The 14440-nt window shown below is 42.5% G+C and overlaps 1 protein-coding gene across 1 annotated transcript; it reads right to left on the reverse strand.

Annotated features, from left to right (window-relative positions):
- Positions 1-1834: 1834 nt before the first annotated feature.
- Positions 1835-8859, reverse strand: LOC117845211 (uncharacterized). The gene is made up of 5 exons (XM_034726171.2): positions 8170-8859; positions 7067-7184; positions 4041-4393; positions 3859-3957; positions 1835-3444 (listed from the first exon to the last, which is right to left on the reverse strand). Exons 1-5 carry the CDS (start codon positions 8829-8831, stop codon positions 2295-2297), a joined length of 2382 nt encoding a protein of 793 aa, XP_034582062.1. The 5' UTR covers positions 8832-8859; the 3' UTR covers positions 1835-2294.
- Between the last annotated feature and the right edge of the window lie 5581 nt (positions 8860-14440).

Below are 14440 nucleotides of genomic sequence, written 5' to 3' on the forward strand. Positions count from 1 at the left end.
TTTGTGATAATAATCATAATCGCAAGATCTGAGGCTTAGGACAAGGTCACAATTTTCCTTGCAAAAAAAACAAGGTCTTATAATTTAGCATCCTCCCTGCTATTTTCACAACGGTTAAAGTTAGCACATACTCCCTCCATCCTAAAATACTATTCATTTTGATTTTTCGATATGCATAACTTTTAATATGCACATAGATATATGTACGAATAGTATTTCAGGATGGAGAAAGTACATATTATTGTGAACTGATTTTATCGATTTTGTGCTTCTCGACTTGGCCCACATTGTTTCGTGGAGGATTTGCGTCTGGTCACCCTTAGGGCCAAACCAAGCTATTAAGGAGAAAATCAATGTTTGGTTGAGTAGTCTGTAAATAGTTATTTCCTTTTCTCCCTTGGGCTTCCGGCCTTGTAACTCGTAAATATTATCCTTTTATATATAAAAAATAGGGGTAGGGGGCTCCCCTGCCGGTTCCGTAAAAAAAAAAGAATTACTGCCCACATTGTTTGACAAATAACTATTTATAATGATTGCAATAGCTGCAGCTTTGTGAGGTCCTCAAACTTTGGATAAAAAATGTTCGCAAAACCTTTTACACTTTGCTTTTATTTATGTGTTCCTTGTATTTTTCTTTTTGTCTACTAGTGTTTTTGTCATGTCCTTTTTTTCTCGATTTTCTTGAATGAGTTGGTTTTTCCTCATGGTTTTGTTATTTGAAAAATGTTGTTGTTGAAGAATCAACTATCCTAGCACATGTTTTATTTATGTGATTTTAATCATTAATGATAACATGATTACACTAACGACGTTTGTGAGTATAAAATGTCTCAGTCTTATTGATGCAAGGTAATGAACTAGGTAAAAAGAAGTGTTCAAACCGTTAGAAGAGCAAGTGAAGATTCAAGACATCAACCAAGCACAAACTCATTTGTTTACATTTTATGGAGTTGTGGTCGAACTTGTCTACCTAGATTATTCTCGTTTTAGACTTAGCATTGACCTTACATGTTCCTAGATTCCTTCCAGAAATAACAGGCCAACTTTTCAAAGGTATTTACAGAGACATGATATACGTACATGCGTGTGTGTTTAAAGGGATGAGTGTATGTATGTGTATATGTGTAAATACTTCGTGTTTGGAAAAAAAAGACATCAACTAAAGCGAAGCCATGGAAGGCCGGAAGAAATATGGTGAAGGCGAGAAGATATCGAGTGGCACTAAAAGTGGTTCCAGTAGCCCTTCCAGGAACATCCGGTTATTACGTATATTGAAGCTAATCGTAGTGTTGGCAAAAAGCTCCGCTTTTTTTTTAAGAAAAAGAACGTTGAATTGTGTCCATCCATTGTAATAGGTCAAATATAAGTCAATGCATCTCTCCTCTTTTGAATTTCTTTTAGTAAATGAAATAGTGCATTTAAATAATAGAGCGTGCATGGATGAATGATTCTTATTCTATTTGGAGTGAAGTGGAATTTTTGGAGTGTAGAATGAATTTGAATATACTTTGTCCAAACTATAGTTGGAAAACCTATTCGAATAACTGGACCCCAACTTGAGCCGGAACCCAAATCAGTGCCCAGACCCAAACACACATACCTTGCACGGCATCACAGCCCGATCCACCGGCGCAAGGCAGGTAAGCTGATCGAGCGGCTCAGTCAGGCCCAGCTTGGCCTGCCTGCAGTCCACGTCTCCAGCAGAGTAAATCAGGTTCGTAGGCTCCGATGCATGCAATGCCAAACCAATAAGACAAACAAGTGCTATTCTTCAAAAGGAAATGCAGATGAGAGGTATGACCACAGAACGGAGGATCATGGAACACGGCTATGGTGGAACCAAATTGGAGCCATCCTGAAGTGGATGGACCTGTCAAAATTGCAATACCCAGACTCAAAAACTGAACAGATGTAAGCATACACATGAATCCATCGTTTAGATACTGCTCTAAAGCATAAACCCCAATTCCACTGAATCAAAACCCAAAAATGAAATACAGTGGGTCATCATATTGTATATTTCACATGACAAACTGAACTTTATTGCTGGCTCAGAAAATCAGTGAAACAACATGATTTCAACAGACATATATGGCCATGTGATATAATGCTGCAAGTGTTAGCAAAACTGGAGAAATGACTAGCAAGTCTTAACTTTCCTAAAGAACCCATATCAGCCAGGACCTCCAAATCCAATTCCCGTTCAGTTTTTTCAACCAAAGGAACTTGCTGCTCACTGGTCCCCCTTCTGATACTTGTATTGCTACTCACATTATGTGATTCATATGTTCTATTTAAAAACCTGAGTGCCTGCCATTAAAATCACTTCTTCTATCCCAGTTTCCTCTTACATTTCTTTGTGAACCTCTTGAACCATTATCTAGCTGATTTCCTCTAACCCTGCGAGCCCTATCCGAGACCGGCCCACCACGATGCATATCAAAACCGTTAAATTGTTCATTCCGTTTTGTTCTATTATAACGATCACCTCTAGACTGTCTATCATTCATGTCATGGCTCCTGCCACGGAAGTTACCACTGATGTTTGAGGAAGACTTAGTCCGCCTAGATTGGAACCGATCAACCATACCAGAATCCATATCATCAGCAAATGGTTCATCATCACTGTAGGCAAGTGCATTGTGCCTAACAGAAGCTCTGTCAGGATTTCCATGACTATGGCTTCGTCTACTTCCTAGACCTTTGTCAATGTCCTCGTCCAGATCAGAATTCATCCCCTCATCACTCTCTGATCCTAAAGATGCCCTTCTATATCTATTAGAACCACTCCGACTTCTGGTTTTATGCCAAGAATCAGCAAGATGACTCGATCTCAGGGAAGGCTGATCCTCAAATTCATCCTCATCAGCAGACACTGTTGTATCATCTTTGGCTGCATATCTTGACTTTCTACCGTTATCAAGTTCATCCAAACCTTCTGAATCAGAAGCATTCTCAAGATCAGAATAACTCATCCTTGACACTCCACCTGTCTGACTTCCTTTTGATAAGTCAAGTTCATAGCTGTCAATGTCATCCTCTTCATCATCAAAATCATCAAAACCAACTCTAGAAGATGGCAAGCTCTCTCTTTCTGAGAACTTATCATCTCTTCCCTTGCCCATTGTTTCAGCCATTCTGAATTCCTCATCCTCAGAGCCCCTAGTAGAATCTCTATAGGATATGTTGTCCACAGATGAGCTCCCCCTCGCTTTAGATGAATCAGCAAACTCAAATGCAGCAACATCTGCACCATCTGACTCATTATCATCAAAATCAAAGTTCCATGCACTAGAAACATCAGATTTGCGTGGTGGTCTTTCCAATCTTTTCTGCAGTGCCGATTGCTTTGCTTCCATTTGGCTCTTGGAGTACTCATCTGCAGGGCGATCATGTTCACAATGGAAACACGACATATTCCGCCTATAGTTCAAGAAATTGCACCTGCAATTCCATGTATACAAATCAGCTCAATAAGTGAAGACATTAACAGTACATAGCAAATTAATTGTAACAGATGTAACAGAAAACACTATGAATCTTTGATACCAACTCATTCTTGTTCGCAGTTGTGATTGATTACAGATAACCATATGCAGTAAACATGGATGTAACAAGAAATGCTGGAAATTGCCAGGAGGAGATAACCATAAGGTTGAAAAATAAACCGCATCCTAGATACCAAGTCATTTTTTTTTTCAGAAATGTGTTTGAGGACAGATAAAATATTAGCAAACATGGATGCAGCAAAAGATGTTGAAAAGTGCGAAGGGTTAGTGCAGTGTGCATTCCATACAGTTAAGATATAATAGGCTAGAAAAATAGACACCAAAACAGAATTATGGTGAGTATGCTAACCGAGGACATTCCCACTCTCCCGGGAGGAGTTGCCTTTTGGGACGTTTAGCATCACATTGTAAGCAAATATTGTTTTTTGCAAAGTTCATGAAGTCACACCTGCAAACAAACTCCAGAAAATAAAAATCATATCCCTCAAGTTAACGAGGTTCCATAAATTACAGGCAAGTGGTTTAAATTACTTAGGGCAGAGCCAATCTCCTTTCTTCATCTCTACATCATCACGTCCGACTCGCTTCTTTGGTGGGGGAGGTGGTTGCTTCACCTTAGGAGGAGGTTTCTTTATTACAGGGGGTGGAAGATTAGGATCAATAGGAACAGCGCTCAGCTTCACAATCTCATGTATTAATTTCCGGACAACAGTCTTCAAAGATTTTAATTTGAGAAGAGGTTTGTTCTCTACAGTTTCCTTTATGTGATCAAAACCATATATCAATAAAATACGCATAACATCAAGAGTCCGAGCTTCATCTTCTTTACGTGTAAGGATGTAGCCCCTCGAACATTTATTTCGTAAATTACAAGAACTACATACCTGCAAATTAGAAGCAAAATAAAGAATCAGAAGGCCAGATTTTCTTAAAGGTATTACCATATTTGATGTCCACTTAGACATTGCATCTAAAAGTGAATTGAACAAAATTATATGCCTCCGCGCTAACACCCTGCGTTGATTATGCTTACAAAATACGGAGTACTACACTGAATTATATATGATGATGTAGAAAAGCAGTACACTAGCTAGAGAAAAATGAGAAGAATGACATTTTCTGTATGAGAAAATATAATACAAGTATTCAGATCTCATGACAAGGCCAAACTGTAATGGAGACCTCATTATATATTCATAACCTTATATGAGAAGGGCTAACAATAAAACCAGTATGAGAGAGCAAAACAAAAGGGATAAAGTGTTAAGAGTAATAATGACATCCAAACAAAAAGAAGGCGCACGTCAGACAAGGTAAAAAGCGATTGGGATAGGCAAACATCTGTCATATTTTGTCAGGCAAAAGCAATATACCATCTGACAACGCAGAGTTACCAACATAAGCTAGTTCAGTCTCTTGTTTTGGGCAGAATCTAAAGCAGCTTTACTAGGCAAAAACTCAGTTGCCAAAAATAAAACTCAACTCTATTTCGCAATTCTTGTCTGTAAACTGCCATGTGCAGAAACCAAGGTGGCACAGAAAAAAAACTAAAAGAGAAATCACCACACTAATTGGCATGCTACAACAGCATAACCTTGTTTCATTGATGTAGGGGTAGAGGGTAAAAATGCAATACAAAAGGGGGAACCCAGTTCTGAAAGCTCCCACACAAGGTGGGTTTAGGGAAAGGAATTTCCAGGCAGCCTTACCCTGCTTGTTTCACGGAGGCTAGTTCGTTCCCAGGACAGGAAAAGATGCAATAAATAAACTCTTCCCCCCTAAATGTGACATAGGTTGTCAGAAAAAAGAATACAGACGTTTCGTAACAGGACTGTTTAGCACATATTCTTTAGCTCATATTAACAATTAAATGACCTTACTACAACTAATGTCAAATGAATATGCTCCATTATCATATTTGTGTATAGTGAGAATTTTAGTTTGTCTAACACCAATGTTCCAAAGGTGGCCTTGGCAGCAGCCTAGGTGCTAGGTGGCTTCAGAATACTAGGAAGCACTCTCATGTAAAGCTTTCGACCAAGTCAGTGACCTTAGGTGACCAGCCTGTCAAGGCGGTCAGAAGGAATAGAACTCACCGCAGCCAGCTCAAAGACAGGAACAATATGCAACGAAGTGACATCAAGATACGATGGGGACAGAAAACATGAGGATTCTCCTGCGTGCTCGAGGAAAACAAAACATGAGGAGATCAGCTAAGCCAAGGGGTGGCTCCGGCTTTAGAAAAGGAAGCAAGTGGAGGTGGAGGCACAGCCAGAGGCAAAGGTTGTTATGACTTCCTTCACCTGTTGGTTTCGAGCCATGGCCAGCATGGTTAGATTCCTTCACTCCACCCACTCACCTCTCCTGTTCAGCAGTTCCCTCTCATCACCATCTTGTATGCTAGGTCAGCTAGGCATTAGGCGAAACCAGCTACTTGACTAGAACCTTTTACAGCGCAGTCTAGCATGTACGGTACCAGTTCAATGTGAGAAGCAGATAGAAGTGTTCCTTTTCTGGTTCAAATTATCTTATTTAACTTATCAATCTTAGACTCTTTGATGATAGCGGAATCAGGACAAAACGATTTGGTATCAAAACCATTTAGTTATTGTTACGCCATGTAAAGTTCCTTCACTCTCTTGCTGTGATGACTCTATCATGGTGGCTTTGGTATAAGTAACATAAGTTACAACCAAGGAACGATAAATCATAAATACACCACAAGCATGAGGGAATTTTCCGCGTAAGCAATTGCATCGCAGGTTTTCATGAATTTAAGTCTGTCTAGTGAATTGACTCTTGCGAGTGTCAATGCAGCAGTAGTAGCACTGGGTCAGGATCAGGGTGTAGATAGCTAAATGTGTTGTTGATGTTAACAATAGGCAAGCAAAACAAAAACATTAAGCATATACTAATGGAATTTCAAGTTATTTGCCTAAATTTAGGGCTATCAAATCCAACTAATTCTTAAAGGATCGGCACAAGCAAATAAAAATGTGTTTGCAATATGCAGCCGGACATTAAGAATGAAAGAAATGAAGATGGTATAGTAAAATGTGAGACAACACGTGTATCCCTCATAAACTCAGAATCTCAGATACCATCTATTATAATTAAATAACAAAAATGTTCTCTCTGAGATTCTCTGGTACTTGTCATGCCCCCATCCAAATATAGTGTTGAACAAGTAGGCGTAACTGCACTGAACCTACTGTTTGTCAGGCTACTGTTGTCCTATTCTTTCGGACCATCCTACAAAAACGAAACCCTTCGTGACCAGTCATTATGCTATCATTCGAGGAGGAGGCTAATTCCTCGATGTTTCGATGAGAATTTCTTGACTTTCCAGATAAAGAAAGAGATAAACTATAAATGACATCTCTTATGTCAATAAGACCAAAGGGATGGATATTAAATGATAGGAAGTGCTAGCCAGTCGCAATGATGACTAGAGACCATGGTGGATGAGATACAAGTCGGTAGACACAACACAAAGCGGTGAAATGCAAATTTTTGGGCATTCAGAAACAAATTTCGGTTTAGAATATACAACTTACATCACCCTCATCAAGATGGACAAGTTTTCTTATAAGCTTTGCAGAAAACACCGCTTTTGCATCCATGCTGGGGCACCCATGGCCAACCAATATCTGAAGATCCTTCCTTGGCAAGGACCTGCATAAGATTGAGGAAACAATAACATGATTATTAGCACACTCCTGTTTGTTCGTTTGTTGTATCTATAAACAAAGTCGTCCAAATGCTGCAACATTAATAATAACCCTTTCTGATCTGGCATGCTAAATGAATTCCTTTTACTAATTTTGAGGCAAAATAACAATATTCACATGCACGGGCAAAGCATGTTGGTTCTCCGATACAATATATCTTAGATTTAATTATCATGTGCTTCAGTCATGGATTCACCAAAAAAATTATATGCAAGGAAGCAATATCTGATTTCGGATGGCCATAGTGATTTACTCTCAGCAGTGATGAGTTTTCCAACTTAACATGATACTTGTACCCCTAAATTTCCAAATTTTGCAATAAATTTAGGGGAAGCTTTCCAAAATTTAAATGCGACTTAAAATATCTATTCCTGTGCGTCCAAGGGAATAACAATGGCAGGATATGCATCATCATTATCCACTTACAGCGAAGAAAAAGGTATGTGTAGCAAGGTAGTCATCTAACTTCAATGAGCGACAACAGTGGTAACTTCTAAGCATCAAAACTAGGGGGGAAAAAGAACACAGTAACAACCCATCTGATGGATCTAGAAATTTTCATCTAATCCTGCCTTCAAATTTTATGCAGCTAGCACTTGACAACTCTAAATAAAGATACTGTTTTGATAATCCCACAAGCTTCTAACAAATGATAATGGTCTCTCAATAGGATGGAAAAATTGGAATGGCAATGAACTGAATCGAAGACTATGGACTGGAATTATCTTAACATGGGTTGCCTTCAAACTTTTTCAAAGCTATCGCAAGCACCTTAGGAAAGGAACCTGTTTTGACCAAAAGTCAATGACACAGGTAAAATAATTCATGTAAAGGCACCCAGATGAATTTGACTTCCGCATCGCGTATAATTAACAACACAAGGAACATAAATGTTCCACGAAATGTAACATTAGGAGCAACAAACGTACTTGAGGATGTCGAACCGGTCGCGGCCAAAGTTCATGCAGGCGTTCTTAACAGTGGTCCAGTCCCTGGAGAAGTCGAACCCGGCCTCCTCACTGACCTCTGAGAGGTCCATGGGCACAGCGGCGGCCATCGAGGCCTCGTCACCGGCCCGCCCGAGGTCGAAGTACCTCTGCTGAGCCAGCCGCTCCATCAGTTCGATCCACTCGGGCCAGGGGTGCACCAGCTCCACCTCCCTCCGCAGCACCTCCTCCATGCTCATCCTCCCCACCTCATCAGCCGCCGCCGCCGCCGCCGAGGCTTCAGCTTCCTTCTTCGGTTCGTCCGGCTCCGGCCCAGGCCCCGGCCCCGGCCCTGGCCCTGGCTCTGCCTCCAGCGGCGATGCCTCCGGGGGCGGCGCGGGGCGGCGCCAGGACTGGATGCGGCGGAGGGCGGCGTCGCGGGCCGAGATGTCGGAGGAGCGGGAGCGGTCGATGGCGTCGAGCTGATCGAAGACGAAGGCGAGGCGGGCGGAGAGGGCGGGGGGCTTAGAGGAGGCCGGCGTGGGGGGCGAGGGCGGGGAGGGAGAGGAGGCGAAGGGGCGGTGGCGGAGGAGGACGAGGAGGGAGGAAGGGGTGGGGATGCTGCGCCGGCGGCGGAGGAGGAGCGATGGGCGGTGGCACGCCATTTGGGAATTGGCTTCTGGGGTTTTCCGGCCAAAACCCTCGCCGTTTTTTTTAGAGAACAGTAGACGTGTCGCACGTGATATGAAAAGGATTACATACAAGATAATAGTTACTAGAAATAACGTATAACTAACCATCCAAATTCAAATATTTATTAAAAAATAAACAAACTATATTCATCAATTGACAAGTTGGACGTGTAGTTTGTACAAGAAGTTTAGATATGGGAAATTGAAACTTTGAAAAAAATGAAATAGTTGGACAATTGCCGGATCAGGCTACATAACGTGGATGCATTTGTCGTCTTCTTCGCCTGATCTAAATATATAGCCATAAGGATACTTCAAAGGTCTGACGTATTTACGTCAGACTGTAAGGGCGGTGTATCTAAGTATATATGAATAAGTCAGATCGAGTGGCCACTGCCTCTGCTCGACGTCCATAGACATTCCGACTACAGATCTATCTATCTATCTATCTATCTATCTATCTATCTATATATATATATATATATATATATACACACACACACACACATACACACACAACCTATTTACAAAGAAGATTGGAATTAATACAATATATAACAACCTTTGGAAAGTCGGCCGGAAGATTACGTGGTGTCGTTATAGCCGAGACCTCCACCATTCTCACTCGAGCCGTCCACATGACGGTGCTTGCTAGGTGGCCCGTTGTCGTCGTTGTTACCATCTTCACTGTCGTCGCCATCGTCGTTGTCGTCGTTGCTGTCATTGTTGACACCTTCGCTGATGTCTTCGTCACTTTTGACGCCGTAGAATTTGTAGGCCGACAACCCACGCTCACCATCAGATGACATTGCTACAGAGTCCTTCTCCTCATCATCATCTGAGACAACCTGCGGAAGCTTGGGAGGCCACAACCCTGAAGGATCAATCAGGGAATCTGGTGGGGTTGACATTGTTGTCGTACGCGTGAGTCTCTACACCTCCTACACTGTAAAGAACGGTGCAGTTCAGGAATGGAACTAACGAGAAGGAAACGCCGTGGTTATGCATCAGCGCAGTAGTGTGATGGCATATTTATTAATTGTGAAATGGCACGATCGATCTAGAACAATTCGCCAAATGCTCAGTGGCCCTTTCGTGGCTTCTGGCAACTGCACAATACAGTTCTTGCTGAACACATGCAGCTGCTAAAAAGGTATCAGATCTTGGATATAATACTGACTTATATATGGTTATTAATCTCAAAAAGTAAATGTCACACCCGGTTTCAAAGGCAAAACCGAATGCATAAATCGCATGAGCGTTAGGATCAAATTACACACATGTGACGACTTTAGTGAATATCAAAATCAATGCCATAACGTAAAGAGAGTATACATTATTACATGACTGGTAGTCTTTAAATCGAATAACACAAAAGTTTATTATTAACGCAGCGGATCTTCAATAAGCACGGTGACTCCACATGCAGCTGACCCGAGAAACGTACGCCTAGTACTCCTCCCAATCTTGTAGAACCTCCACAGCGTTGACTTGTTCTGAGTAGCGGGTTTAGCAAGGGTCAGTACACTTATGATTGGTACTAAGCAATCGTGGGGAATGTGTAGTGTAAGACCAATCAAGAATAGGCTAAAGTTTCAGTAGCATGTCAGCATTTTATTTAGTTGGTCAAATTTATTAGCATTTAATACATGGAAGTTTATACCACCCACATTAAACAGGATCATAAACAGAGATAACATAAATAAGATCGCAACAATTTAATTCTTGTCTTTCGATAATTTATGCATGTGAGGGTCTAGGCCACTCTTGACCGTGAGCACAGCTGATCGATCAGTTTTACACTCTATAGAGGTTGCACATCTTTACCCACAAGTTGCGTAAAAGTTCAAAGAACTTTAGACCCAACCATGCGGTGTTAGCTAGGCACCATACCACACTTCCAAGGTGTGATTGCATAGGGACGCTACAAGACCTTTACAAAGTTTCCCCAGCCAGGATAGCTCACTAAGGTTTCATGATCAGCACAATGCATAAACCTCCCTAGTGGGCATAGGGTCTGAGCCAAGCTCTCTTCCCAAGAGGACCGGGTTATACACCAACGACTATCTCCTCCTCTTGCCCCTTTCAGGTAAAGCTACCACGAACCAGAGTCCCTAATTAATTAGCGAAGAACATAGCCATATAATTCTTGTGGTTGTACTGTTTTTCAGGGTGGTCGCTCCATGTTCCAATTAAGCATGGATGGTCTTGCATTAACTAAAGGTAAATCAGGATTAATAATTGAGTTCATTAACACCACCATGTCCTAGTTAAGCAACTAAGCATGTACTACCCAACATTATGTAATTTATAAGCATGTACTACCCAACATTATGTAAGCCCGGGTTGATCAAGGTGCACGGAATAAAATTAGTCAATCTTTAATTAGGTCCCATCATGTTTATGTCTTAAAGTGCATGGCATAAATGTTATTGAACATGAAAGTAAAAGTTCTTAGGATCAAGCTGTGGTCAAGGACACAACTTGCTTTCTTGCACTTCCTCCTACTGCTCGTAGTCCTCGAAGGCTTGTGCTTCAAATCCCTTGAGCGGTGGTCCTTCTAACACGATTACACGAGCACATACAAGCAAGCAAAAGAAATAAAATAAGAACTCAAACAGTATAAACAGAGAAAAACAAGCTCAAAAAGATAAAATATGCGCCAAGATGAACTCGTGGATGCAAGAAGCACTTAAAATGGGTCTCGGATGCTAAAGATATGTAATAAACAAGAAGCAGGGGCTTGGTGGCGAAGTTTTAAAACTTTCAAGGGCTAAACTTGAAGAAACCGAGGGCTAAAATAAAATTACATATATAAACTGAAGGTTTAACATGCAAAAGAGCCAAGCTGGATGGCGAGTACTAATATGCAGAAGCTCAGGGGTCTAGGCGAAAGAAACTAGGACCGAAACCTAAGTGTTTTTGAACTAAGCTGGACTGTGGCGCAAAAAGCAAGAAACGTAGGGGCTTTTTAGCAAAATGACACAATGCGCTCGCGTTGACCGGTACCAACCCGGTCAGATTAGATCCGGGCCGTTGGATCCAGATCGGACGGCTGAGAAGATCGATGGCTCGGCGACGCTGGCGGAACTGGCGGCAAGCGGCGGCGACTCGCCTGAGTAACTCGAAAATGAGTCTCTAGGCGCGGCTTTGCGCGGGGGTTTGACCAGGAGCTAGAGGAGCTTGCGACAAACTCGATTTGGGTGTCGACGGTGTGGGTTTGGCGGCGGCAGCGGTGGCGCGAAGCCCGGCGGCGAGACACAGCTCCAGCGAGTGCGGGCGCACGGGGAAAGGCCACCGACAAGCACAAGAACCCCACAGCAGCTTCATCAACACCTGGCGGACCTTTAGGTGGAGTTCATGGTGGCGGAGAGGCGACGACAAAAAGGAAGGGAGATGGCACGGCTCGGGCGCGGCGGCGCAAAGCATGAGCGAGGCGAGGGTTTGGGTGAAGGGGTTGGGTGCGTGCGGTGGAGGGGTTTATATAGCTCGAGGAGATAAGGCCAAGGTGCGCATGCACACGGAGGAAGCGGAGGTGGTTGCATGGCGGCACTCGGGCTGAATCCGGTGCGGATAAGGCGGGCGGCGGTTGCGGCGCAAGTGGGAGAAGGAAGATAACGGCGGGGCCTAGTGGTCAGCGAGAGAGAGGCGGGGAGCGGGCGTGGATGTAGGCCGACGTGGGAGAAGGCCGCAGCAGGCTGGGCCAGTGCGCGCGATGGGTCGGCGCGGCAGCAGGCTGAGGCAGGAGCTGGCGGGGCGCAGCGCGACGGGCCGAGCTGGGCCGGAAAAAGGGTGACGGCTGGAAGGGAGAAAGAGAAAGAGGAAAAAGGTTTGAAAAGAAAACAAACTCAAATTCAAAATTGAATTCAAACACAAATTTGAATTCAACAATAAAAAACAATGCACCAGCATAAATGCAACAATGAACTCCTATGTTTCATTAGTTTGTTTTGAAAAAGAATTTGATTGCATAAGAAATTGAAGTGCAACCTTAGAATTGTTAAACACATGCAATCTATTTCTAGCAAATTTTATTAAATTGCAAAATTTGAGATTTAGGGTGTTACAGATCCTACCCCCTTAAGAAGAATCTCGTCCTTAAGATTCGAATGGATTATCAAAGAGCTGGGGAAATTTCTCCTTCAGTTCATTCTCTCTTTCCCATGTTGCCTCATCTTCTGCATGGTGAATCCACTGTACCTTACACATTTTTATCAGTTTGTTCCTTGTAACCGAGCCAAAGTATCCAAGATCTTGATGGGATATTCAGTGTAGGTGAGATCATCCTTTACTTTAAATCCTCCATGGGTAATTGTTCTTCTAGAACTCGGAGACACTTTTTTAATTGAGAGATATGGAACACATCATGCACATCTCAGAGTTGATTGGGTAACTCCAACCGATAAGCTACCTCTCCCATTCTCTCCAGAACTTTGAAGGGTCCAATAAAGCAAGGCGACAACTTCCCTTTAACCTTAAATCTGCGCAAGCCTCTGATAGGTGATACTTTATGATGCACATAATCACCTTCCTCAAAGGTCAACTCCCTCCTTCTAGTATCAGCGTAACTCTTCTACCTGGATTGAGCTGTCCTCAGATTCTCTCTGATTATCTGCACTTGCCTTTCAGCTTCTTGGATAATTTCTTGCCCAAATAATTGGCTCTCTTATCTCACTCCAATACAGAGGTGTTCTGCACTTTCTTCCATATAGAGCCTCAAAGGGTGACATGTTGAGACTGGCTTGGTAGCTGTTGTTATGAGAGAATTCAGCATAGGGCATACTCTTATCCCAACTACCTTCATGTTTTAGAGCGCATGCCCTCAACATGTCCTCAGAATCTGATTCATCCTCTTGGTCTGTCCATCTATCTGGAGATGATAAGCTGAGCTGAAGTTCAACTTTGTACCCATGGATTCATGTAGCTTCTGCCAAAAACGGGATGTAAACTGAGCACCTCTGTCGGACATTATCTTCTCGGGTACACCATGCAAGCACACAATTCTTAACATATATAATTTTGCCAACCTAGCCCCAGAATGAGTGGTCTTCACAGGAATAAAATGAGCCACCTTAGTCAACCTATCCATAATTCATATAGAGTCATAACCGGCTTGGGTACAGGGCGGTTCAACTATGAAGTCCATATTGATCTCTTCCCACTTCCATTCTGGCACTTTCAATGGTTGTAGTAACCCAGCTAGTCTCTGGTGTTCAGCCTTGATTCACTGGCATATATCATACAAGGCTACATGTGTAGCCACATCCCTCTTCATTCCATACCACCAATACTTCTCCTTGAGATCTTAGTACATCTTGGTGCTACCAGGATGGATAGAATAGGCTGAGTCATGAGCTTCCCTTAAAATGGTGTCTCTAATATTTCCCACATCCGATACACAAATCCTCTTTTTGAACCATACAGTTCCTTGATCATCCTCTGTAAAATCTGGAAAAATTCATTCTTCCATGAGTTCTTTGATCTCCTTGATCTTGGCATCCTCAAGTTGTCCTTTTCATATCTCCTACTCTAGAGTTGGTTCCACTTCCAATGTTACCCCTTCAGCTTGAGCAACTATCCCC

Source organism: Setaria viridis, chromosome 2, assembly GCF_005286985.2.
Source record: "Setaria viridis chromosome 2, Setaria_viridis_v4.0, whole genome shotgun sequence".
NCBI lineage: Eukaryota > Viridiplantae > Streptophyta > Magnoliopsida > Poales > Poaceae > Setaria > Setaria viridis.

Bases quoted from the DNA above. Each gene is read 5' to 3' on its own strand.
- LOC117845211 (XM_034726171.2), bottom strand. From the start codon at position 8,831: ATGGCGTGCCACCGCCCATCGCTCCTCCTCCGCCGCCGGCGCAGCATC. The intron at 4,394-7,066 runs GTAAGTTGTATA...TCTAATTTGCAG, and splicing joins TCCATCTTGATGAGGGTGAT to GTATGTAGTTCTTGTAATTT. The intron at 3,445-3,858 runs GTTAGCATACTC...ATGGAATTGCAG, and splicing joins GGAGAGTGGGAATGTCCTCG to GTGCAATTTCTTGAACTATA.